Source organism: Puma concolor, chromosome C1, assembly GCF_028749965.1.
Source record: "Puma concolor isolate L17-30 chromosome C1, mPumCon1.1.hap2, whole genome shotgun sequence".
In the NCBI taxonomy this organism is placed as follows: Eukaryota; Metazoa; Chordata; class Mammalia; order Carnivora; family Felidae; genus Puma; species Puma concolor.
The window spans coordinates 83,730,785-83,756,545 of record NC_141674.1 but is presented as its reverse complement, the minus strand read 5'-3'; the positions used below and the strand labels follow the sequence as shown (position 1 = coordinate 83,756,545).

Below are 25,761 nucleotides of genomic sequence, written 5' to 3'. Positions count from 1 at the left end.
TTGAAGCAGTCTCTAAGGGATTTGAGTCTGGCTCTGAGAACAGACTACTTGGGTTCGAATCTCAGAATCCCTTCCTGACTGTATGATTTGAACGAGTTATCTTAATTTCTCTATGCCTGTTTCCTCATTTGTAAAGTATAGGTATCTTTGTTATTGTGAAGACTAAATGGGCAAAGCTTCTAGAAAAGTGTCTAACACAGAGAAGGTCCTCAAGGTTTGCTAGTTTACTGTAATTCATCTTTATATGCCAAAAAGTTTCCCATGGTTGCTAATTTGAATTTCCAGTTTCCTACTAATTAAGTAAGGATAACCTTTGCCTGCTATAGTAAATAACATATTTGGTCCACACTGAATCCACTGCCTTTACTGTCCTTCCATTTTTCCTGTGTGTTCCCACTTGCTTGTTCCATAGTTGTAGGCTCATAGCCTGCCTCTTGTTCCAGTGTTTCATTACTAATCACCGATTTTTCTTGTTCTTGTGTTTGCTAATCTGAGTAGTGGTTTGTTTATTCATTCTCTCTGTGTCCCCTTTTCCCTTTTATTCACCCTTTGCTGTCCCTTTTATCCTTGCTACAAATACTTGCACCACCTTGCTTCTGCTGTGATGCTTGCAGCTTTCTCATGAAATAACCTTGATCAAAGGAAATTATTAGGCACGTGAAAAGAAGGAAATGTAAGTCATCACCATGGACAAGGTAGTTTTTTAGTATTATTTGAAAGTTTTTTGTACCCTGGAAATTAAGTTCCCTATGTTTTACTTCTACCTGAAATTGTCTTCTGGGATAGTCCTACACTACAAATAGAATTCCCAAGAATGAACAACAGAGTAAGACATTTGGTTACATAAAAATACGTTTATAATTTTTCTGAGATTCATACTCATGTGAACTAGGACAAGAATAGATTTTATTTTTTTTTTAATGTTTATTTTTGAGACAGAGAAACAGAGCATGAGTGGGGGAGGGGCTGAGAGAGAGAGGGAGACACAGAATCTGAAACAGGCTCCAGACTCTGAGCTGTCTGCACAGAACCTGACGAGGGTCTCAAGCCACCAACCTTGAAATCACAACCTGAGCTGAAGTTGGATGCTTAACCAACTGAGCCACCCAGGTGCCCCAAGAACAGATTTTGATAGGACACTGGCTATACTGTTCTTAATGGTGGATATAACAGTAAGTCTGTTTGCCTCTCACCCAGTGGATCTGATGGCTTAATTTTATTTATGGATAAGATGAGCAGATAAATGTACTAGCTGCTGGAGATGTTTCTCTCATTATGGTAAAAAGAATAACATTTGTCTGAATTATAATTAAACTCATATAGCTCTTCTTTGAAATACTGTTCTTGAAAAAAAATATTGGATTTGATTTCCATTTCAGGACATGGAAGTATTTTTGGTGAAGGTAACAGACCATTTAAATGCTTACAGAGTTTTAGTTTTTTTCTTTATTTTTCTATTGGGCACAATAAGCTTTGTGCAGACCCAGGAAGTGAGAAACAGAGTATTATTTTTTTTAGTCAACCTAATATTCATTTTGAGTTCCCATTCCAATATGTAATTTTAACCACTTCCAGATAAAATCACTACTAAAGGCTTCTTATCATTAAAATGAGGAAATAACTATAAGTGCTCTGGAACACTCTCTCTTGACTAATGCTGAGAACGTGTCCTCAATTCCTGGAGCCACAGTGAGCTTAGTGGGGCTACTTCAGGCTTCTGTATCCAATTTTCCTCTTTCTTCGGCTTTCCTGAGAATGTTTTCATCTCCTATTCCTGTGGCAGAAAAACTAGTCAAGTGGTCTTTCAGCTCTATGGCTTATGCTAGGAATGAACGCTTAAGAATTCAAAATCCAGTAATTTTGTTTCTTTTTTAATGTCTTTCATGAACTTGTTCTTTTGCAACTGTGGAGGCCAAGATAAAGTTTAAAATTTCAATGAGAGGGGGTACCTGGGTGGCTCAATCGGTTGAGTGTCCAACTTCGGCTCAGGTCATGACCTCACAGCTCGTCAGTTCAAGCCCGTGTAGGTCTCTGTGCTGATAGCTGGGAGCCTGAAGCCTGCCTTGGATTCCATGTCCCCCTCTCTCTCTGCCCTTCCCTTGCTCTGTCTCTTTGTCTCTCAAAAATAAATAGAAAAGGAGGCAATGCATTTGTTGTAATATCTGGACCTGTGGGGAGATTTTGAAAACACATATTTTTAAAAATATAAACTTGAAAAAGAAAACTTTCCATAAGAATTCTGTTTTTAGAAGGCTGTCTACACATGGATTTTACTGTAAAATAACCTTTTCCAAAAATTGATCAGATTAACTTTTTTGGGGAGGGATTTATAAATCATAAGAAATAGTAAGAAGCTATTTTTTTTTAAATTGTATTGTATTATGCACCTGTTCCCAAGGTACTTCAGACATGGATATTGGGATAACAAGAGGCTTTTGTGTTTGCTTTTGAGTCTAAGCTACTATCACACTGTTGTACAGGCTGCCTTAAATATTTGTTATCTGTGACTTTCTTTTGCCATGAGCATTATTGTTCTAGTCTAGGGAGTGACTTTAAATGGCTAAACTGAGATCTTAAAATTCTGTCTTAATTACAGTAGTGCAATTATCAGGCTCTTTCATGGATTTTAACAATTAAATCTCACATTTCCTATAGCATTGTGGGCCTTAAAGACAGTACCCTAATTCAAAACATTTGTTGTTAAATAAAGAGATTCAGATGTAGTGTTTGATTTTGTTAATCCCTGTCAGTAAATGCAAAGTTTCGAAGGTTTTCAACCATAAAAAAACAAAATTATCCTGTCAAGGGACAGATTTATTTCTATGAAATGACTCCATTTAGCAAAAACATGTATATATGTATGTGTATATCTGTATATGTGTATATATTTAAAATTAGAGATTTCACAAATATGCCCATAGCAATTAAATAGAAATATTTATTCCCACATCTGATTTATAAACCATCTGTGGAGAAGCATCAAATTAAAAGATAAGTGCTATTTTTCATATCAAGAATCAAGTAAAGTTTGAAAGAAAAAGTTTACGAAACTTTCTTCCATTTCAAGATTTAAACATAATTCTTAGTAGCGATTCATCTATATTCATCTATATTGATGGAGTTGGGTTGATAGCAAATCTAGTTGCAGAGGAAAGTAAGTAAAATTATATGGCCAAAGAGAAAATATACATTGTTTTCTATTAATGGTTAACATGGGGGAAAAAATGAATGAAATTAGAATCAGAAACCTTGAATTTGAGTAGTGATTGTACCATAGAATACGGTAGTCACATACTTTGAATGAATTTTAGGTGAAAACAATTTGAGATACATCAGAATAATCTCCATAAATGAACATTTATTTTTCTTTTTAAAATAATTTTTAAGCTTTTAAATAATTTTCAGCCATCCATTTCTATCCTATGTTTAATAATATCATTAGCAAACCAAAAAGAAATTGGCTAAATAAATAGTAGCACATGGATGCATGGGAATATTATCCAATTTTAAAAAGTGTATTGTGAGATGTGTTTAGAATTATGGATAGATACTAGTCACATATTATTAAGTTTAATTATATTAAGGTTAAAAATGGTATATTCCAATGATCATATACCTAGTAGTTTTGTTTGGATCTTTTTAGGTATTCATTTGCCCCAAAAGGCATTATTTGAGTAGCAGTTGTTAACATTAAGCTGTTATAGGTTGAATGTAGCAAATGGATATAATTGCATTTACCACATGGCTTTATTTTTTTGTACATTGTTGTGTACATTGTTATACTTTGTGTACATTGTTATACTTCTCCTTGGGTATGCAAAAGTAAAGAAAACTGTCCAGTTTTCCCAGCACCACTTACCGAAGAGACTGTCTTTATTCCATTGGATATTCTTTCCACAGTGGCACTGCTAGGTGTTTATCCAAGGGATACAGGTATGGTGTTTTGAAGGGACGCATGCACCCCCAATGTTTATAGCAGCACTATCAACAATAGCCAAAGTATGGAAAGAGCCCAAATGTCCATCAATAGATGAATGGATAAAGAAGATGTGGTATCTATATACAATGGAGTATTTCTCCACAATCAAAAAGAATGAAATCTTGCCATTTACAACTACAAGGATGGAACTAGAGGGTATTATGCTAAGCGAGATTAGAGAAAGACAAATATCATATGACTTCACTCACATGAGGAATTTAAGACACAGATGAACACAAGGGAAGGGAAGCAAAAATAATATAAAAACAGGGAGGGGGACAAAACATAAGAGATTCTTAAACATGGAGAACAAACAGAGGGTTACTGGAGGGATTCTGGGAGGGGGGATGGGCTAAATGGGTAAGGGGTATTAAGGAATCTACTCCTGAAATCATTGTTGCACTATATGCTAACTAATTTGGATGTAAATTAAAAAAAAAAAAAAAATTTAAATAAAAAAATAAAGATGATTGGAAATGTTCTGGATAATTTGAAATGTGAAAAGTTTCATGAGCTTACTGGCCAACAATTTTAAGAGGAAAAATCTTAATTCAGTGCATAATTAACAGAAAAATTTAAGAAGTATTGAAAAAATCCTGTTTTATATTTAAATTTCTTTTATTCCTAGCACTTATTTTATTGTATTCTATTAAGAAAATGGCATATTTGGGGTGCCTGGGTGGCTCAGTTGATTAAGTGACTGACTCAATTTTGACTCAGGTTATAAACTCATGGGTGGGTTTGAGCCCTGCATCTGGCTTTGTGCTGACAGGGCGGGAGCCTGCTTGGGATTCTCTCTCTCTTGCCCCTCTCTCTGCTCATGATCTGTTCTAAAATAAATAAATAAGTAAACAAATAAACATTAAAAAACCACAGCATATTCAAAACAAAATATAAAAATATTTCCAAAGCTTTAAAAGTGTCTTTATTAATTAATTATTTTTAAGTCAAAAGAAATATAAACCCATAACAAACTTTGGAAAATACTGAAAACTGTAACATAAAAGAACATTTATTTACCATTTTTTTGAATTTTATTTTATTCAACATTTTATTATAATCTGAGTTACTATTTCATTTCAATAAAGATGTTAGACTTCATTACAGGATTGGCTTTTTCATACAGAATTTTAATAAATTATAAAATGTTATTTCATGATTATTAGTTGATAGCTAATATTTACTGGTAGATACTTTGAACTTTTGTATATGCCTTTTTAAATTTTAACTGTAGTGTTATGTGATTGCATTATGATTTGTTTTCTTTATCATTTTTAAAATTTTATTTTTAAAGGTTTGTTTATTTTGAAACAGAAAGAGAGAGTGCGAGCAAGGGAGGGGCAGGGAGAGGGAGAAAGAGAATCCCAGGCAGACTCCTTAATATCAGCATAGAGCCTGATACAGGGCTCAATCTCACAAATCATAAGATCATGACCTGAGCCAAAATCAAGAGTCGGGCACTTAACGACTGAGCCATCCAAGCACCCTCCTTTTTTTTTTTTTAATTAATTAATTTATTTTGAGAGAGAGAGAGAGAGAGAGAGACAAACACACACACACACACACACACAGAGGCATTATGATTTCTTAACCAGAATTCAGACTCTCTACTAAAAACTTTTATTGCACTATAATTATACAATGGAAAAATAGATCTTAAATATGCAATTCCATAATTTTCACAAAATGAATTAAACAGTTCCCTAGAAGACCCTCTTTTGTCTCCTGTAGTACTATACACCAGCTTCTAACATCTTGATTAGTTTTACATGTTTTTAAAATAAGAGCTTTATTGAGATAATATTCACAGGCCATAAAGTTCACTATTTTTGAAGTGTATAATTCAGTAGTTTTTAATATATTCACAGAGTTGTGCATGTATCACCACTCTTTCGGAACACTTTCATCTCCCCCAGAAGAAATCCCATTACCTTCATCACTCATTCCCCCACTCTTTCCAGTCTTTGGCAACCTCTGATCTCCTTACTGTCTCTGTGGATTTGCTGTACTGGACATTTTATAAAAATGGAATTACATATACAACATGGCCTTTTCTATTTGGCTTTTTCACTTAGCATAATATTTTTAAGATTCATTTATATTGTAGCATGTATCAGAACTTCTCTCTTTACGGCCAAATAATATTCTGTTGTATCAATATGCTACATTTATGATTTTATCGACTTTTTGATTTGAATTTTTTCTGCTTTTTGTATGTTATGAATAATGCTGCTATGAACATTTGTATACAAATATTTTTGTGGATGTATGTTGCTCTGTGTTTCTGTTCTTACACCAGTACCACAGTGTCTTGATTACTTTTAGTGTCAGTTTTGAAATCAGGAAATATGAGTCCTTCAATTTTTCATTTCTGTTTTTAAGAATGTTTTGACTACCCTTGTCCCTTTTGTTATCATATGAATTTGAAGATCAGCTTGTCAAAATTGGCGAAAAAAAAGGTCAGCTGTTATTTTGACAGGAATTGCATAGAATCTTTAGATCAACTTAGGGAGTAGTACCATCTTAACACTATTAAGTCTTCTAATCCATGAACATGGGATGTCTTTCTATTTATTTTTGTCTTCTTTAATTTTTATCTTGAGGTGTGCTTTCCAGTGCACAAATCTTATGCTACTTTTGTTAAATTTATTCAGGAATATTTTTATTTTTTGCTATGTAAATGGATGGTTTTCTTTTTTTCATTTTTGGATTATTCACTGTAGCTTTGCCTATTTTTTAATTTTTAAATTTCTTTAAAATTTTGTTTATTTTTGAGAGACAGAGCATGAATGGGGGAGGGGCAGAGAGGGAGACACAGAATCTGAAGCAGGCTCCAGGCTCCAACCTGTCAGCACAGAGCCCAATGTGGGGCTTGAACTCACGATCCACAAGATCATGACCTGAGCCAAAATCAGATGCTTAACTGACTGAGCCACCCAGGCACCTGTAGGTTAATTATTTTTGAACTTTACATAAGTGAAATAATTTTGCTATTTGTTCTTTTGTGTGTCACATCTTTGCTCAATATTGTATCTACGAAATGTATCCATGTCACTGCATGTAGCTATAGTTCATTCTTTTTTAAAAAAATTTTTAAAACCTTTATTTATTTTTGAGAGGGGGAGAGAGGAAGAGAGAGAGGGAGACACAGAATCTGAAGCAGGCTCCAGGCTCTGAGCTCTCAGCACAGAGCCCAACGTGCAGCTTGAACTCAAGAACTCTGAGATCATGACTTGAGCCTAAATCAGAGGTTTAACTGACCAAGTCACCCGCGTGCCCCATGTAGTTTGTTCATTCTTATTGCTGTGTAGTTTTCCGTTGTATATAATGGCCTATTTATATATTCTACCTTGATGGACATTTGACTTGTTTCTGGCTTTGGGCTATCTTGAATAATGGTGCTATTAACATTTTTGTACATGGATTTAGGTGAACCTATTATAAATTTGTTCTGGGTGTATTCTTAGGCATGATTTCAGCTTATGAAAGTACTTCAAAAAGCTTTACAAAGTGATTGTAACAATTTAGTTCCATCAGCAGTGCTTCAGTTGCTTTTTATACTGAAAAAGTGCTCTATAAAATCTACGTTGTAGGCATTTTCACAGTGTGTAATGGTATTTGCATCTTTCTCACGAGTAGTAATATTCAGCATATTGTTTTTTTAATTAGCAGTTTTGGATATTCTCTTTTATACAGTGTTTGTATAAGTTTTTTGCTTATTTTCATTGAGCTTTTTGTCCTTTTTATATTTATCTGTAGGAGTTTTTTATTTATTATAGGTGTAAGTAATTAAAATAATGTGAAACTGGCACAAGTATAGGAAATTGAGTAGTGGGTCATAATGGACTCCAGAAACAGACCAAATATATACTGTGATTTACTTTATGGAAAAGATTAACTATAGTGGGGAAATGATGGTCCTTTCAATAATTACTATTGATTTAATTAATTACTTATATCATGTGATTTCCTATCTCACATCTTATGCAAATGCCAGTCCCAAAAGATTGAACATCTAAATGTGCAATGCAGAAAAATAAAGTTTACTGAAAAAATATAGGAATATATATTCATCACTTTGAGGAAGCCAAAGATTTCTGAAAGAGGACACAAAAGGCAATAACTATTAACCATAAAAAATAATAAATTGGGCCTCATTACAAATAAGAAATTTTCTTCATGAAAAGACACTACTAAAAAATGAAAAGACAAGACATAGAGCAGGAGATGATATTTGCAATTTATCCAAAAAAGGACTGTTATTCAGAATTCAAATTGTTTTAGATATATTTCATAATTTTCAAGATTTTCACTATAAAAGCGTATAACTAACTATCTGTTAAAAGGATCTTTGCCCTAATTTTGCTGATTAAAAAAAATCAAGGTAGAAATAGTGTATATATATATATATATATATATATATATGTATATGTATAGTATATACAGTATATATGGATATGTATTAGGTATATATGTATATGTATTGTGTGTATATATATACACAGTACATATGTATACATAATTTTCAGGATTTTCACTATAAAAGCATATAACTATCTGTTAAAATGATCTTTGCCCTAATTTTGCTGACTTAAATCAAGGTAAAAATAGTATATATATGTGTGTATATATATGCATATATACACATATATATGCATATATATACACACATATATATCAATAGTTTTTAAGTTAATTCTTACACATTGAAAAGTATTAATCTAAATTCTGTAATTTTCTAAAATCCAGCATATGTATGTATAATTTAAAATGGAAAGAACACATTGTTATTTAGTTTTCGTTTGTTATTTTAGCTAAAATGCTAAATCTAATTATTTTATTACCTAACTTATATATAAAATCTGATATGCCAAAAGATTCATGGATATGTTTTTAGTCAAAAATTTAATTCTATACTGCATAAATCTTTTCAAAACTTATTAGTCTCAGGTAAGATTAAGTTAATTTTACATTTAAAAATATATTCAGAATTATAATTAAAAAAATAAAAACTTAGAAAAAGCAATTCAGTAATGCTAAGAACATGATATAATGTCATTTAATTTTAAGAATTGGACTTATTTATTTTAAACATATCTATATGTATACATCTATTTATAAATATATACACAATTGTTATTTAAAGATCTTATTCTAAAATTTTGTTTCCAAAATGTTGGAAGTTGTATAATTATCTTATGCTGGGCTGTATCTTTCCATGTAAATAATTGTTAATATTTTTAGAACTAGATATTTATCCTATACAGTTTATTATAATTTCAAACTTACTTTTATTGACTTTCTCTTTTGAATTCAAATTGGTTTTGATATATTTGAGATTATTTTAGTGAAGTAATTTTCAAACCTTAAAGCTCTAAAAGTTGTGCTATGTTTATATAAAATTGATTTAGTCTGTTTACTCCATTTTGAAAAATTGGTAAAAAGACTTCTGTGATAGCTGTATCATGACATTTTTATTTTGTTACTGTTGAATTCACACTGTCAATTTTAATGAATCCTACCCAGTTAAAGTTGTGTGCATATTTTTCATGAGTCCATAATCAATATAATCAATTATATTTTTACATAATTGCATAGATACAATTTTATCTCAGGATGTTGGAGGATTAATACATTTTTTAAAATGTTGCAGAAATGCGAGAAGCTGGAGAATAATTTTGATGACATCAAGCACACGACTCTTGGTGAGCGAGGAGCTCTCCGAGAAGCAATGAGGTAAGTCTGGGTCACCATAGCAACAGTCACAGATGTGGTAAAGAAAAAGTCATTCTTCATTATTGGGGGAACAAATGAGTTCATTGCCACCATTCAGCTCTGTTCTCTAAGGTATTAATTTGTCAGTGGAGAGACTTCCCTTGAGGCTGTACTTTGGTTTTGAAGCTGCATAAATGTTAAGCCTCAGTGCACAGTAAAAAATGTAAATGTTTAATTTGTTACTTAAAATGCTTAAGGGGTGTCTTGTTTTATATTTATACTAAACTGTGTGATTGAATGGAAATATTGTTCATCTAAATTCTGCCTGAATATAAAAAATAAACAGAACAATGGTGGTTAAACTGAGTAGTATTTTCTCCTAATTAATATTTAATTTAAAAAGAGGTACTTAAAATTTCATATTCTATTAGATTTTATAGGATTATATCATAGTATTTTTAAACTGATTTACACACTATTTTAAAGCATATAGATTCACTTTTTTTCAAATACAGTAGTCTATAATGAGCCTGATTTTTGTTTTTGTTTTTTGTTTTTTGTTTTTTTTTTTTTGCTTTTTTCACTTTTGACATTTCTGTTTCTAAATATTTCTCTGAAATCTCCGCCAGACTTGATACCTTTTTAATAACTTTTAAGAATCAGTCTTTAAATCCGTATTTTAGTAGACATTAAGAATGTGTAAGGAATAAAACTCATCATCCTTAGGGCTAGAAAACAATAAATGAAATTAATTTTAAAAGTTCTGAGCTTCATCTCCCCACTTGAGTTGGATAATTTCCAATATATTCGTACAGAAGTAGTATATTTACCTTTATTTAGCCTATGAAACTACAATTGATTTTTAAAATGCAGTTCTCATTTTTTTTTTCAGGATCGTAAGGCTAAAAATAATTTAAAATAAGAGAAAGGATAAACCTATGAGGCTTTCTAGAAGGGAACGTGGGTACAATTTTGTTATTGCTAGCACACAGTTACCATATACTTTAGTTTAGAAGCTGCTCTCATTTAGTAACCTTCCTTTTACCATGCAAGCAGCAGGGGAAAGTAATTAAATTTAATAGAAGCTGCCCTCATTTTGAAGCCACTTCTATTTAAAACCACAGGGGGAGGTAATTAAATTTAATGGAAACAGTAGCTTCTACACAAAGATACATGGTACTTCTGTATAGATGATTATGATGTCACAAAAAGAGGAATAATATATTACTAGTACTGAGAAATTACCAGCTGGAGCAAGTGAGCCTATTTTATTGTTAATGTCTTCACTAATAAAAAAAAGAGGGAAAAATAGAACTGAATATACAATAGAGAATTTGCACCTATAAAATGCAATCAGACATTCACAGAAAGTTAGTTTTTGAAAAATAGTAATAAATTAAAAAGAAGGTATAAAACATATTGTGGAAAAAGCCAATGCAGAAATTATGAATGAACTCCTATTTTCAATACAGTCTTTATCTTGTGTCTAAAACTACCACATTTATAAGTTGAAGGCATTGTTTTTGCACATGCTAATGATAATAAATTTGAATATATTAAGTGTGTACACCAATATGTATTTAGAAAGCTACAGTTATTCTCTGTATTTTTATATCTACTCAGTTTGAAGTAAACACATAGACACATAGGAAGACAAAGAGAATGCCAGCTCTGAAGCTTTGAATAAAAGAACTGAAGGCCTAAAACATAGAAAGAATTACAAAGGGGCAATGTGAATGAAAATGGATGTGACTGAGGGAAATATAATGAACAAGGAAAGGACATGTAATTAGTATAGAAAATTTGTCATCAAGGAAAATCAAACTGAATTATGGGAGAACTGTGTATGAAGAGATTATTCTGCCAAATTTTGTAATACTTACTTTTTAGAAAATACTAGGATATTCTGCTTTTAAAAAAGTAGAGATGAACTAATAAGAAAAACAAGTATTACCTGGTTAGAATAACCTCTCAATCACTCATGCTATCAGATAAAGCAGTATTCTAGATAATTTAAAATCAGCTTTTAATTATATGGCTGTTTAATGTACTTTGTTTACATAAGCTGCATATTTTACACATGCACATGCACACACATATTCATAATGTTTGGATTCACTAAACACAATTAAATAATTTAGTAACCAAAGCATTCAGCAATTTAGTACACTGTGGGCCCACCACTTTTGTGTTTGCTGTTGTTTTTTGCCTTTAGGATGTAGCAGTAGCTCATTCTTTTATATGTGAGATTATAGAAGCATGGGAAAAAAGTTGTGATGCTATGTTACTAAGAATAAGAGGAGAGGGGCGCCTGGGTGGCGCAGTCGGTTAAGCGTCCGACTTCAGCCAGGTCACGATCTCGCGGTCCGGGAGTTCGAGCCCCGCATCAGGCTCTGGGCTGATGGCTCAGAGCCTGGAGCCTGTTTCCGATTCTGTGTCTCCCTCTCTCTCTGCTCCTCCCCCGTTCATGCTCTGTCTCTCTCTGTCCCAAAAATAAATAAACGTTGAAAAAAAAAATTAAAAAAAAAAAAAAAAAAAAAAAAAAAAAAAAAGAATAAGAGGAGAAACATGGAGGGGCAAAAATTAATTGTTCTTTAATCTGTGATCAATGTTTGCCTTACATGAAGGGTGTCTGGATCAAAAGAAACTATGGGAGGGTAAGATATTTGAGTTAGTCCTTGAAAGAGGGCCAGTTTTGCAGGTAGAGGGAATAGAATTGAGCAAAGTCATGGAGGCCTGCAGGTGCAAGAGGTATTTCAGGAACAGTAAGTAATCTGATGTAAAGCAAATTTTTTCAAGCTTTTTTTGAATATGTTTTCCCACAAAACTCACATAGGCAGAATTTTTGAGTCAGTAACATCTCTCCTTCCATGTCAAGAATCCTTGGGTGGAAATGAAGGAGTATGAAGTTGGCAAGGATGATGTAAGCATTTCAGAATCTCAGAGTGTGAGAAGGGGCAGTGGGAGACAGGTATGAATAATTTGCTGAAAACTTTGGTGACCATAGGGACTGGCCTTAAGAGGCTGGCTGGAAATGTGTTTGTTACCATATTCTGGAGGCTAGTTAGATAGAGTCTAGCTTGCCATGATAAAGAGTGTAAATTATTTCAGGAAGTCATTATTTTTAAGGAAGGGGTGATAGGATTAAATGTAAAAATTAGAATTTTGTAGAATTGTTAGAGGGGAAGAAGATACAATATAGGGATAGATGCAGTATTCCATGGTAGCTTTTCTCTTGGTCCTTGGACATGGCCTAGCTCAGCTGTGGGAACATTCTTTTCTCTCAGTGGCTTAACCTCCACAGCAGTCCTCAGGTGACCCTGGACACCCGCAGTGGTGCTCTCATTCTGAGCGTGTCTAGCCTGGAGAAGCTGGAGCAGAAATGGATGGAATCTGAAGATTGACATTTTGTGAGTGCTGTGTTTGGGCGCTGTCACCAAGTTGGATATACCTCCAACTTGGTTTATTAAAGTTCTTAGAATAGGAAAGAGGATTCTGTCCTTGCTCAATTCTCTGTCATCTCATCCAATCCCTCTTCATGGCTGGTCTTTGCCATGTAGTCTTGAACACATTCTTTTGTCATGTGTTCCCAGCTCATAAATCATTTTAGACCCCTCCCATACATTCTTCCTACCCCAGATGTGAGGACCTGTAGCCAGCTATGTTAAAAACACAAGGAGCTACGAACTAATCTGGGATGTACAGGCTAAGTAAATCAGGTATTTGATCAGGTTTTAGCTAATACCGAGAAAGGGGAAAAAATGATTTAAAATTTTGTTTTGGCAGAAAATAGAGGGGGCAGTTGAGGGGATGAGAGAGCTAGAGAAATCAGTGACATCACTAAGATAAAGGCCCAACAGAGGGGAGTGTGTTTGGGAAATATGAAAGTATTTAAAATGTAGATCTGATAAGACTTTGTGGCTTAGCCTCAATAAATCATAACCTTGATTTAATCTGTGCTTCTCTGTTTTAAATTATTCTTATCCTTTTTGAATAAATTATAATTTATTTGTGTGTCCTACTAGATAGTAACTTCCATGAAACTAGGATTGCTCTTTTGCCTTCTTGTGTATTCTTAGTCTTACCATAGTATTATCATATAGTAGGTACTCAATAATTATCTGTTGAATTGTTGGTGAAGATAAAAGTAATAAGGAGGTTTATTAAAGTTAAGTCAAATGTTTTTATTTTGAATATTTGGATATATATTAATTGGGATAGGGAGAGAAAAAAAGGGTTAAGGAAGAATATTTTCGTTTTCAGATTAATTTGAGATAGCTGTGGCAAACTCGTATAAATTTGCAATAAGCAGAAGGAAAATATAATTCTACAACTCAGGAAAATACTGGGGGTTGATGTGCACATTTGGACTCGTTAAGTATTTTGATACTTGTAGCCATTGGAAAGGATGTGATTTCTAAGAATAGCGCATCAAATCAGAAAGGAGGAGAGTCTAACCAGATGCCTAAGAAAAAATATTGGGCTTAGGAAAATGTGTGTCACAAAGAAACATATTTTGAGATTTAAAAATTATAAATAACTTTCTCCAGCAGAGTAAGTTGGAACTGTAAAGTGGTGTGCCTGAGAAGAGAATGGTGGGCGGCATTCCTGGCCAGTGTTCTGTGGCTCCAGGAGATATCTAGAGAAGTGCTGCCCAGTAGAACTTTCTGTGAACTGCAGTAAAACTCTCTAGTAGAAATGTTCTATGTTTGTGTTGTTTAGTATGATTGCCAGTGGCCACATGTGGATACTAAGCACCTGAATTATGGCTCTTGTAACTGAAGAGCTGAATATTTAATTGTATTTAACTTTCATTAATCTAAATGTAAATGGTTGTATGTAGTTACAGGCTATTCTTTGGGCAGCATCACCCTACAGGTATATGTTTGAGTTGCTAACGTGACATTTGTCTGTCTCTCATGAATGGAATTTTCATCAAATGGAGTGGCTAGGGTAAAGCTAAACCAGGTTCACACACATCACATATACATCACATGCTCCTCTCTCAAAAAATGAAGAGTAAAAGTTAGTTTCATAACAGTAATGGATGTAAAACCAAAATGAACAAATATGACTTGATATGGAGGAGGTAAATGACTATTACTGTCTAAAGGCATGACTTATACATAAAAAGCTCAAGAGAATTAACAAAACCATGCTAGGAATTAATAAAATAATTTAGTAATGTGGTCAGATTTAAGATAAAAATTGAAATTTATTAACATTTCTATGTATTACCCATAACTAATTAGTGGTTGTATTGATAGTAGATCCTATGACAATCCTATGAATTTATTATATTATAAGGTACCCCAAATCATCCAGGACGTGTTGAATCACACAATAAGTGGTATAAGAGGCAGCCATTTAGTTATTTGGAAAAAAAATCACTTTATATTTACACAGGTGCTGAAGGATGTTTCATGTATATCAAAGGACTAAATGAAATAAATGAAATAGCCAATGTCCACTACATTATGGGAAGCAACAGTTTTATTTACTTATTTATTTATTTATTTATTTATTTATTTATTTATTTATTTATTTATTTTGAGGTTTGTACAGGGAAAGAGATGATAAGCTAAAGAGTAGAAGAAGAATCACTAAGCTTTGCCTGCATTAAAAAAGCTTCTGTTCCTGGAAAGAAATCATGAAATTAAAAGACAACATCAGCGTATTACATTGCTGTGTGTTTAAGAGATTCAGAAAGATTAGGAGCTCAATGGATAATTGGCAAAGTATGATTAAGAAATCTTTGAAAATATTCAACTATAATGGCCAACAAAATTTAAGTTACATTTAAAAATGTATTAATTTCTTGATTACTGATATTACTGCAGTTCAGCAGGAAGGAAATTTTTGAGTGTTAGCAATGGAATGGCAAGACAGCCATTTCTCACTCCCAGAGCTCAATAGGGGTGGAAGTGACTGCTGCATTTAAGGAAAGGATCACTCCAATAAGTATGAAAAGCTTTAAAGCAAACATACCTTTTACATATTAATTTAACTTCCTGAAATAAATGTATTTCAGAAGACTTAGAAATTATGGGCAATCTCAATGTGTTTCTCAAACTATTAGAATATAACAGTAAACAAACTGAATAGAACTCAATCGTCTACTGTTAAGGAAACAAGTAAGGAAATGAATATTATATATATAATGCATTTGATGTATATTTATATACACATATATGATTTTATATAGATATATAAACTTAAATATATTTATAAAACATATATTTATGTAACATATGTGATATTATATACACACACATGTAATGGTGAATTGTGGCATCTTTAACCCTATCTGGATACTAAAATGATCTTCACCACAGTGTTTTTAGTGACACAAGAATCCTCGTGTTGAAATGTTCACTGAAAAATACCAGGAAACAAAATTGCATGTAGAACATTATCTCCACTGAATATAAAGAATGCAGAGAAAGAAGATGAGATTAAAATATACTAAAATAGCTATTATATTTAGGTGCTAGGCGAACAGATACTTTTTTCAGGCTTATAATTTTCTGTTCTAAATTTTCTATAATAGGAGCACATCATGAATGATTCAAAAAATAATGAAGTAAGAAATGGAAAAATGGAAAGAATGAAATATGATATGAATACTAGGATAAGTGGTAAAAATCAGATTTTAGACTCCAACTGTGATTTTAGGTAAATTAATCTTTTTTTGTCTTATTTTTTTGTAAAATAGGATTAAAAACTTAATAGGATTGATATGATGAACAACAATAATGTAGGAGAGAAAGCTTTGTAATTTATGAAACAATAAAAGGATGATACAAAGTATTATAATGTTTGTATATGTTATTTGCAGTTAATGGTGTTTCAGTGATTATTTCAAAGAATTTACATATGTCATACATAATGGAATTGACTGGAAAACTATAGTGTAGCCTTAGAATGTAAAATACCAGAGTGAATATTTCTTGTCTCTCACTTATACAGAGCTCATTGTAGTTCTATGGCTATGTGGAGATATTGTACAGGATTTCTAAAAATGATGACATAAGAAAAAAACATTTTAAAGACAGGAAAAATGCATCTCTAGGTTAAATCTCTGTCTATAGTATGATAATAGTGAGTTTAGAGGTAAAATTCACAACTTCTTTTCATCATATTTTCTCCTTATCACTGCCAATTCAACCTTCTTATCATGCCAAAGTGATTTGATTTCTGTATTATCATATTTTGCACCTGTCTTAGACCCTGTAATAAATTCTAAACATCAAGGGGAAAAGTGGAACCTTTTTAACATTGTGTCTCTCTATCCCCCTTTTAGTTCCAGAGGCAGTAGTGGGACATGTTGAATAGATATGTGAAATTGGAAGGTATTTGAATTGAATAACTTGAGAAAAGGGAGTGTCAAATTGTGAAAAAGAAATGGGTACATATAGTTCATTAAGAAGAAAAAGTAACAATGTGGTCTGAAGGTTTTAGAAAATGACAATACACAAAAATATAGATTGGTCAGATTGGTGGTTATACTTCTATGGTGAAAATATAAATTACATATTTGGAATACAAACATTGCTAATTAGAGGTTAGTATTTTATTTGCAGAGCCAAACCTATTCAGTGACACCTGTTATATTTAGATTATTGTTATGGAGATGAACTTCCAGGACAAACATGAAATTTCTTTTTCATTTTTGCTTGGCTTCATCACGTGTTGGGAATTCTGTCACTAGATGGTGATATTGAGTTGCACACTTTATGTTTCTGGCTTTTTTTCTGGTGTGTGTAATTGTAATTATAGGTGTGCCATAAGCACAGCCATTTATACAGAGTCAAACAAAATATAACTATATGAACTTGGAAAATAGTTTTAACAGGTATAAATACATTCTAAGTATTATTTAAGTCAAAAGGTTAATATTGTTTTAATGTGTTTGTGTTTTTACTTTAGAATCATTAGACTTTGATAGGTAGAAGGTATATATATAAATAACAATCTAAATTTTTCATTAAAGACTCAGGTCTAAGAAGAGATTCAGAGACATTTAAAAGAGGTCTTTTCCAGTTTTCCTCTTCTAGATGTATTAGTCTAGAAAGTTCATCTTTAATTTCACTTCTCTGTTAATATCCAGTGGTAAAAGGGACTGTTTACCAACTGATCTAAGGGTTATGTTATTCCTGGTACCTAGATATTGTTTTAGCTGCTTATTGTTATATTAATGTTTTAGTTATATTAATTTGCATCTTGTGCTGAGCATAATGGTTAAACTACACTATTTCTTTAAGTGGTACTTCTACATGAACTGGAATAAAAAATAGTCTCTATGAGTAGTTTTGTCTATCTGAATAAGACTTGAAGGTAAGATAGTATTATTCTATTTAATCATTTTTGTAGGTAAGTTTTTGTGTGTATGTATATATTAAATATGTATAAATGTGTATGTTTGTATATGTAAATGTATACTTTCTATATCTCTATTTCTGTCTAAATCTTCCCATCCCAGTCAAGGAAATCTTGCAGTGTGACAGCATTTTGAATTTGAAAATCTCTATGCTTTTTAGACATATCTATTAGGATTACAAAGATTTATGTACAAGAAGGTTCAATGAATTTTTTTTATAATAGTAAAAAAAGGGAAAGGGGATAAGAAGGCAACCTAAATATTTATGAATAGTGAGTTTGAGTAATTTAAAAGATGAATGTAAGGCATGAAAAAAATTGAAATTGCATTGTAGTAAAATAAAAGATAAAATGAGAAAGTATTAACAAGATACTTCTAGTAAAATCATCAGATTATTAAATAGTATGGAAAGTAAATACAATTTTTTAAAATTTTTGGGTATGGTATATAATGATATCAACAATTACAGATGATTTAACATTTGTAACATTTTTTTTGCTTTCAAAGTTTTCAAAAATAAACACATTATTTTTATAATCATAAATGCCCATGTATATGTGTGTATCTGTGTTTGTTTTTTAACTATATGAAAAGTTTGACCTGCGATATTGGGTTCAGAGGCAATGTGTTAACTTTTCATTTTAATCAAATGTCTTGATCCTTCATAATTATATTTCTCCAAGTTGTCTTTCACTAAAGGGATCAGCAGGTATCTCTCTAAAAAGTACCCCCCAAGTCAGCAAATTATAAGAGTATCCTCTTTTCTTCTATGCAGAGGAGAGTACCTTGTCTTTGTCATTTCTATTATAAAGAGGCACATATTCTACTATGCCCACAGTAGGTTCCTGCATTTGATCACCTAATATATGGATTTGGTGACCACACTGAATTATCTTTAATGATAAATTTTTTAAAACAGCAGCAAATGAAATCAGGCATAGGTTAATTAAATTATATATGTATAAAATGCGTTAGCCTATACCTTAATCTAAGCATGTGTTCATTCAACTTGGTGCCTACTATGTGCTAGACACTATTTAAAAGGAGTATTTGTAGAAGAAAATAAAATTATAATTACCATTTTATGACTACTCAGTAACTTTAGAATGATAAAACTAGAAAATATGAATCATTGGTATATTGGATGTTTATATTTAAAACAACAGATTAGCAGCAATATACATAATAGAATTTAACCATGATAAAAAATAATTAGATTTTGGGGCACCTGGGTGGCTCAGTCAGTTAAGCATCTGATTTTTTATTTTGGCTTGGGTCATGATCTCATGGTTTGTGGGTTTGAGCCCTGCTCTGTGTCAGCGAGAAGCCTGCTTGAAATTCTCTCTCCCTCTCTCTTGCCCCTCCCACACTCGTGCTCCCTCACTTGCTCTCAAAATAAATAAATAAACTTAAAAAATAAAAAAAAAATTGTATTTTCCCATTAGTAGTTTAAGATTGCATATTAAAGACTAGAAAGGAAGGGATACAGCTTTTGTTTTGCTACAAAAGAAAAGTGCAGAGCTAAGTCTTACTCTAGAATGCTTATCATTTTAGATACAGACTTTGAATGAGCAGCTAATAGCTAAAATTATTTAGGAGATAAAAATTGGTACTGTGAGGATTAGCTTTAATTTTAAGTATCCATAATTGAAGTGCCACATTATGATTTTAATGTTATGATAATCTTGTTAACAAGCTGTTGTGTATATACTATCATATTTTAATGTAGTTGCAAAGCTTAAGTAAACCATAAAGTAAATTGCTTTTTGAATCAGGCTTTTACAAGTGGAAAATTAGTGGTTTACATGTTTTGAATACATATTTTGTAATTATGCTTGTCATTTTCTACAACTTAAGAAGAATAATAGAATAGGTTTATAGATAATACATTATTGTTCATTGGCATATTTTGTTATTGCCCATTCTAATTAGTTTGGTTTTATTATACATATACTATAAAATAATAACTGATTCTGTTTCTTTTTCTGTAATAGTCTTCTGGAAGGTACACATTGTAGTTTAGTTATACTACTTCTCATTTCTCATATATCATCACATTACTTTTAACAGCAAATTAATACCTTTTCTTATCTAGTATTTCTACAGGTTATTATGATATACACTGAGTTACATCCATTGGGAGGGTTTGTGTTTATTTGGGGGAAAAAAGTGTCCTATTCTGATAATTGGTGAAGATAGCTAGTAAGTAAGATTTACTTTTTCTGAATTTGTTGCTTCAGTTGACAAAGACAAAGCATGGCAATTTGATAGTCTAAGGCAGAAATAGGCAAACTTTTATGTAAAGTCCAGACAATAAATACTTTCAGCTTTCTGGTTCCTGCAGTCTCTGTTATAGTTATTTAATTATGCTGATGTAGTGCAAAAGCAGCCACATAGACCTTTTGTGAACAAATATGTGTGGCTTCATTGGTATGGCTATGTTCTAATAAACTGTTATAGAAACAGGCAACCAGGTGGATTTATCCCATGGGTCATAGTTTATTGACCTCTGGTTAAGAGCAGACTTGACATAAATCAATTAAATTTCAAAAAATTATTGGTAAATATATTATGAATTTGTTATCTCTGATAAATTAATACTAAAAAATACTGTGAAGTTCTTCCAGTTTTATTTACAAAGATGACTATACAACATTTACTGAGGTGTCCTTATTTCCCAATTTCTGGGCTGTTCTTTGAAATTGAGTAAGTGACACTTCCTAGATTACTCATTCAAGTAAATAAGCATAAGTCAGAGAAAACTCACCAATTGCAATTGTAAAATCACCAATGTGCAACCAACATGAGGTCTCGGTATCAATGGCACTGAATCAATTAGCATTAATTCATTATAATTATGGTTTAGAGTTAAAATGTGGACTAACCACTGAAGAACCATCTACATTATGAAACAGTATACTGTTACTCTTCATTTTAGCACTAGTTTACCACAATATGGTACTTATAAAAATATACATTGTGATACCTGACTTTGTTAATTATTCTTATAAATATGGAAGAATCATGGTATCTACTGAAGTACATACATGATGTCTGATACTGATTTGAAAATAGTGTGATGTGTTGCATGGTCTTTTATTTTAACTCCTTTGCAAAGTTTTATACTTTAAGGGGCTATGTAAGGAATTGCCTTCATTTCAAAAATGTAATCAATTGATGTTTAATAAATCTGTGAATTATAAATAAATAATTATCTTCAAGTATACAAAGAAGTTTTTTTTAATATTAAGTGAGATTCCATATGGGATATTCTGAGCCCTTTTTAAAAAATGTTCTTGATGTTTTAAGTTCAGTCTTAATATTTTCCAAAGAGCTTCCTATGAAAATTAGTTTAATTTAATACATATCCTAACTTTTAGCCCTATAGTTTTTTTTTCCCCATTTTAAGAACCATTATTTTGGCTGGCAAATAGAAGAAATAATAGTAGTCATTTAATTTTGAAATCTTCCATCATATCAACTTTCATCAAGTTTTAGTGGAAATGGGTGTTTGTCATTGGACCACAGAGGTAATACTTTTAATGGATATCTGTGCTATGTTTAGAGACGAATCTTGCCAATATCTTCCTCTATCTTTCAGGAGACTTTAGAAAAATCTTTTTTTATTTTTATTTTTCTTAAGATGGGAAAGAAAAATGATTTACAATAAGGTTAAATTACTTACTGGTATTATATTTGTCATTGTCATATTTCCCCTCCATATTTCATTTCTTCCTTCATCCCCTTAGAAGTTGTTTATAATTTCATATTCTGTGAGAGAATATTGCTTGAGACATTTCTCACCCAGGGGTAAGAATTGTGTTGAAATTTAAACAGTTTGGATGAAAAAGCTGTTGTGGAGATCGCATTTCTTCTTTTCAAAATAGAGAAACAAGTATAAGATTTTTTTTTCAATGCTAAGAAAAAGGTTACTGGTTTTGACACATAATTATTATTAAATGACTAAATATGAATAGAGTATATTAAGTAATTTATTTTTTTCTTTTTTAAGTTATTTAAATTCTGATTAGTTAAAATACAGTGTAATATTAGTTTCAGCTGTAGAATTTAGTGATTCTTCACTTGCATACAACACCCAGTGCTCATTACAAGTGCCCTCCTTAATCCCCATCACCCATTTAGCCCATCCCCCACCCACCTTCCCTCCAGCAATGCTCAGTTTGTTTTCTATACTTAAGAATCTGTTGGGGCGCCTGGGTGGCGCAGTCGGTTAAGCGTCCGACGTCAGCCAGGTCACGATCTCGCGGTCCGTGAGTTCGAGCCCCACGTCAGGCTCTGGGCTGATGGCTCAGAACCTGGAGCCTGTTTCTGATTCTGTGTCTTCCTCTCTCTGCCCCTCCCCCGTTCATGCTCTGTCTCTCTCTGTCCCAAAAATAAATAAACGTTGAAAAAAAAAATTAAAAAAAAAAAATCTGTTTTATGGTTTGCTACATGGGGGTTGGGGGAAGAGAGAGGCAAACTATAACTTAAAAAGCATTGGGTAGGGGCCCCTGGGTGGCTCAGTTGGTTAAACATCCGACTTCGACTCAGGTCACCATCTCGTGGTCTGTGAGTTGGAGCCCCGCATCGGGCACTGGGCTGATGGCTTGGAGCCTGCTTCTGAATCTGTGTCTCCTTCTCTCTGCCCCTCGCCGTTCGTGCTCTGTCTCTTCTCTGTCTCAAAAATAAATAAACGTTACAAAAAAAATTAAAAACAAAAAAAAGCATTGGGTAACCAGTCACTACCATTAATTGAAATCTGAGGATCATTCCTTGAGTTGGGTCATTTCATTAAAAATGAAAGTCTGCTGTGTTTTGGTATTATTATAAGACTTATACTGTAGTTCATATTTATTCAAGATTATTCTGTTCATCTGAAAATTTTAGAAACTTGATTGTTCTTTCAGTACTTCCACCAAAAATCTGCATTATTTAAGGGTCATGACAAATATATTTGTCACAATAATGTTTCTATAGATGATATAGTTATTTCAGAAAGAGATCTTGTTTATATCAATACTAATAAATGCTATTTGTAACCTGTAATTGTATGAACAAACTAGGATTTACTAGATATATCTAAATTATTGCATGTCTTTTATTATTTATTATTTTTATTACTTATCATTTTGTCTGATTATATATAACAAGAAATGTAGTTTAAATGTGATGGTACCTAGAACCTTGAATGCATATTGGAATCATCTTGTGATGATCCAATACCTAAGCCCAACTCCAGAGTAATTAAATGAAATTGTTTGTGTGTTGGGGTGGTGGGATTACAGTTGGCACCAGTATTTTTAAAGCATCTTGGGTGATTCCGGAATGCAACCAAGGTTGAGGATTGCAGTTCCAGTTGGTTTCCATGAAGTCTGTTCTGCAGACAGCAGCCAGAATCGTTTTATTAACGATTCCATGTTTCTCCTCCACTCATACCCCCTCAGTGAGCTCCTACCTTACTTGTAGTAAAAGGGAAAAATTCCTCCAAGCTGTATATAATCCAGATCTTCTCCACTATCTCCTTGACCTTATATTTTATGACTCAATTTTTCTCTTACATTAAGCCACAGTGGCCTAAATAATTAGAAATTAAACAATAAATTTCTGAGACGCCTGGGTGGCTGTTTTGGTTGAGTGCCTGACTCTTGATCTCAGTCAGGTCTTGATATCAGGGTCATGAGTTCAAGCCCTGCATTGGGCTCCATGCTAGGCATGAAGCCTACTTAAAAAAAAAAAAAAAAAAAGAAATTAAACAATAAATTTCAAAATAACCATTGGTCAGAGAAGAAATCACAGGGATATTTAAAAAAAATATTTTGAACTGAATAATACATCAATAAAATAAAATTTTTAATTTAATATTAGATTTAATATTTAATTTAAAAAGTAATATTAAATATTTAACTTAGTATTTAATTTTAATTTAAATAAAAAACATCAAAATTATACAGATGCAAGTATAGCATAATTTAGAGGAAAGTTTACAGCCACTTTAGAAGACAGTTTCACAGTTTATCATAAGACTAATTGCCCTTACCATTTTTACCATAATTGAAAAATGATTTTGGATGTATAAATCATCATTTTAAATAAAAAAAAGAGTAAAAGCCCTAATTAAAAAAATGTTTTAACAGGATCAGGAATAAAGAAAGGCTGTTCACTCTTAACATTACATTTAATTTTTTTTTTAATGTTTTAATTTATTTTTGAGAGAGAGAGAGAGAAGCAGAGCATGAGTGAGGAAGGGACAGAGAGAGAGAGAGGGAGACACAGAATCTGAGGCAGGCTCCAACCTCCGAGCTGTCAGCACAGAGCCCAGCGCTGGGCCCGAACCCACGGACCATGAGATCATGACCTGAGCCGGAGTCGGATGCTTAGCTGACTGGGCCACCCAGGTGCCCCTTAATGTTCCGTTTTAATATCCTACTAGAATCCTAGCTAATGCAATAAGATCATGAAAGGAAATAAAAGGTATACTGGTTGAGAAAGGAGAAATAAAACTGTATTTGTTTACAGATGGCATGATTGTTTATAGAAAATATGAAAAAAAAGATTAAAAAGCTCCTGCTGAAATTAATAGGCAATTATATTAAGGTTGTAAGATACAAGGTTAATGTGTAAAAATCTGTTGTTTTCCTAATATCAGCAATGAATGATTAGGATTTGAAATTTAAAGAAATTACCATTTACATTAGCATCCAAAAACTGAAATATGTGGGTATAAATCTAACAAAATATGTACAGGAAAACTATAAAACTAATGAAAATAAATAAATACATAGATATTCCATTTTACTAGGTAGGAAGACTCAATATTGTTCAGATGTCATTTCTTTCCAACTTCATCTTTATATTCAACACAATCCTGATCAAAAGCCCAGGAAGATATTTTTGGTTATCCACAAACTGATTCTACAACTAATATGGAGAGGTAAAAGACTCCGAATAGGCAGTACAGTATGTCAGAGAAATGACACTACCCCACCTTAAGACATTCTATAAAGATATAATAATCAAGATGGTATATTGGCTAAACAATAGACAAATCAACGGGACAGAACAGTTTGTTCAGATATAGACCCACACAAATATAGTGAATTGATCTTTGACAGAGGAGTAAAGGCAATACAGTAGAGAAGCGATAATCTTTCATGAAATGGGGCTGAAACAACTGGACACCCACATGCAAAAAAAAAAAAAAAATGTAAACATAGACCTTACACCTTTCACAAAAATTAACTCAAAATAGATCATAGACTTAAATGTCAAAGCAAAACTAGAAAATTCCCAGAAGACAATATAGGAGAAAACCTGCATGATCTTGAGTTAGCAGTGACTTTTAGATACAATCAAAAGGCATGGTTCCTGAAATAAAAATTGATAATCTGCACCATATTAACATTAAAAACTTCTGCTCTATGAAGGACACTACCAACAGGATGAGAAGACAAGCCACATATTAGGAAAAAAGAATTTTTCAAAAGACATATTTGATGAAGGACTATTATTCAAAACATACAATTTTCTCTTAAAGCTCAATGATAAGAAAATAACCTTACTAAAAAATTGGCAAAAGATCTGAATATACAACTCACCAAAGAAGATGCACAAATGGAAAATAAGGATGTAGAAAGATGCTCAATAGCATACGTAATTAGCAAATGGCAAATTAATAATATTAAATACC

The 25,761-nt window shown here is 32.3% G+C and overlaps 1 protein-coding gene across 2 annotated transcripts in view; it reads left to right on the top strand.

Annotated features, from left to right (window-relative positions):
* DPYD (dihydropyrimidine dehydrogenase) overlaps window positions 1-25,761 on the top strand; it is an 878,551-nt gene that overhangs the window by 109,428 nt on the left and 743,362 nt on the right. For both annotated transcript variants that reach the window (XM_086717643.1, XM_025935274.2), the window contains one exon: window positions 9,633-9,715. In XM_086717643.1, coding sequence (XP_086573769.1) covers window positions 9,633-9,715 — 83 coding nt within the window. The remainder of the gene's footprint in view (window positions 1-9,632; window positions 9,716-25,761) is intronic.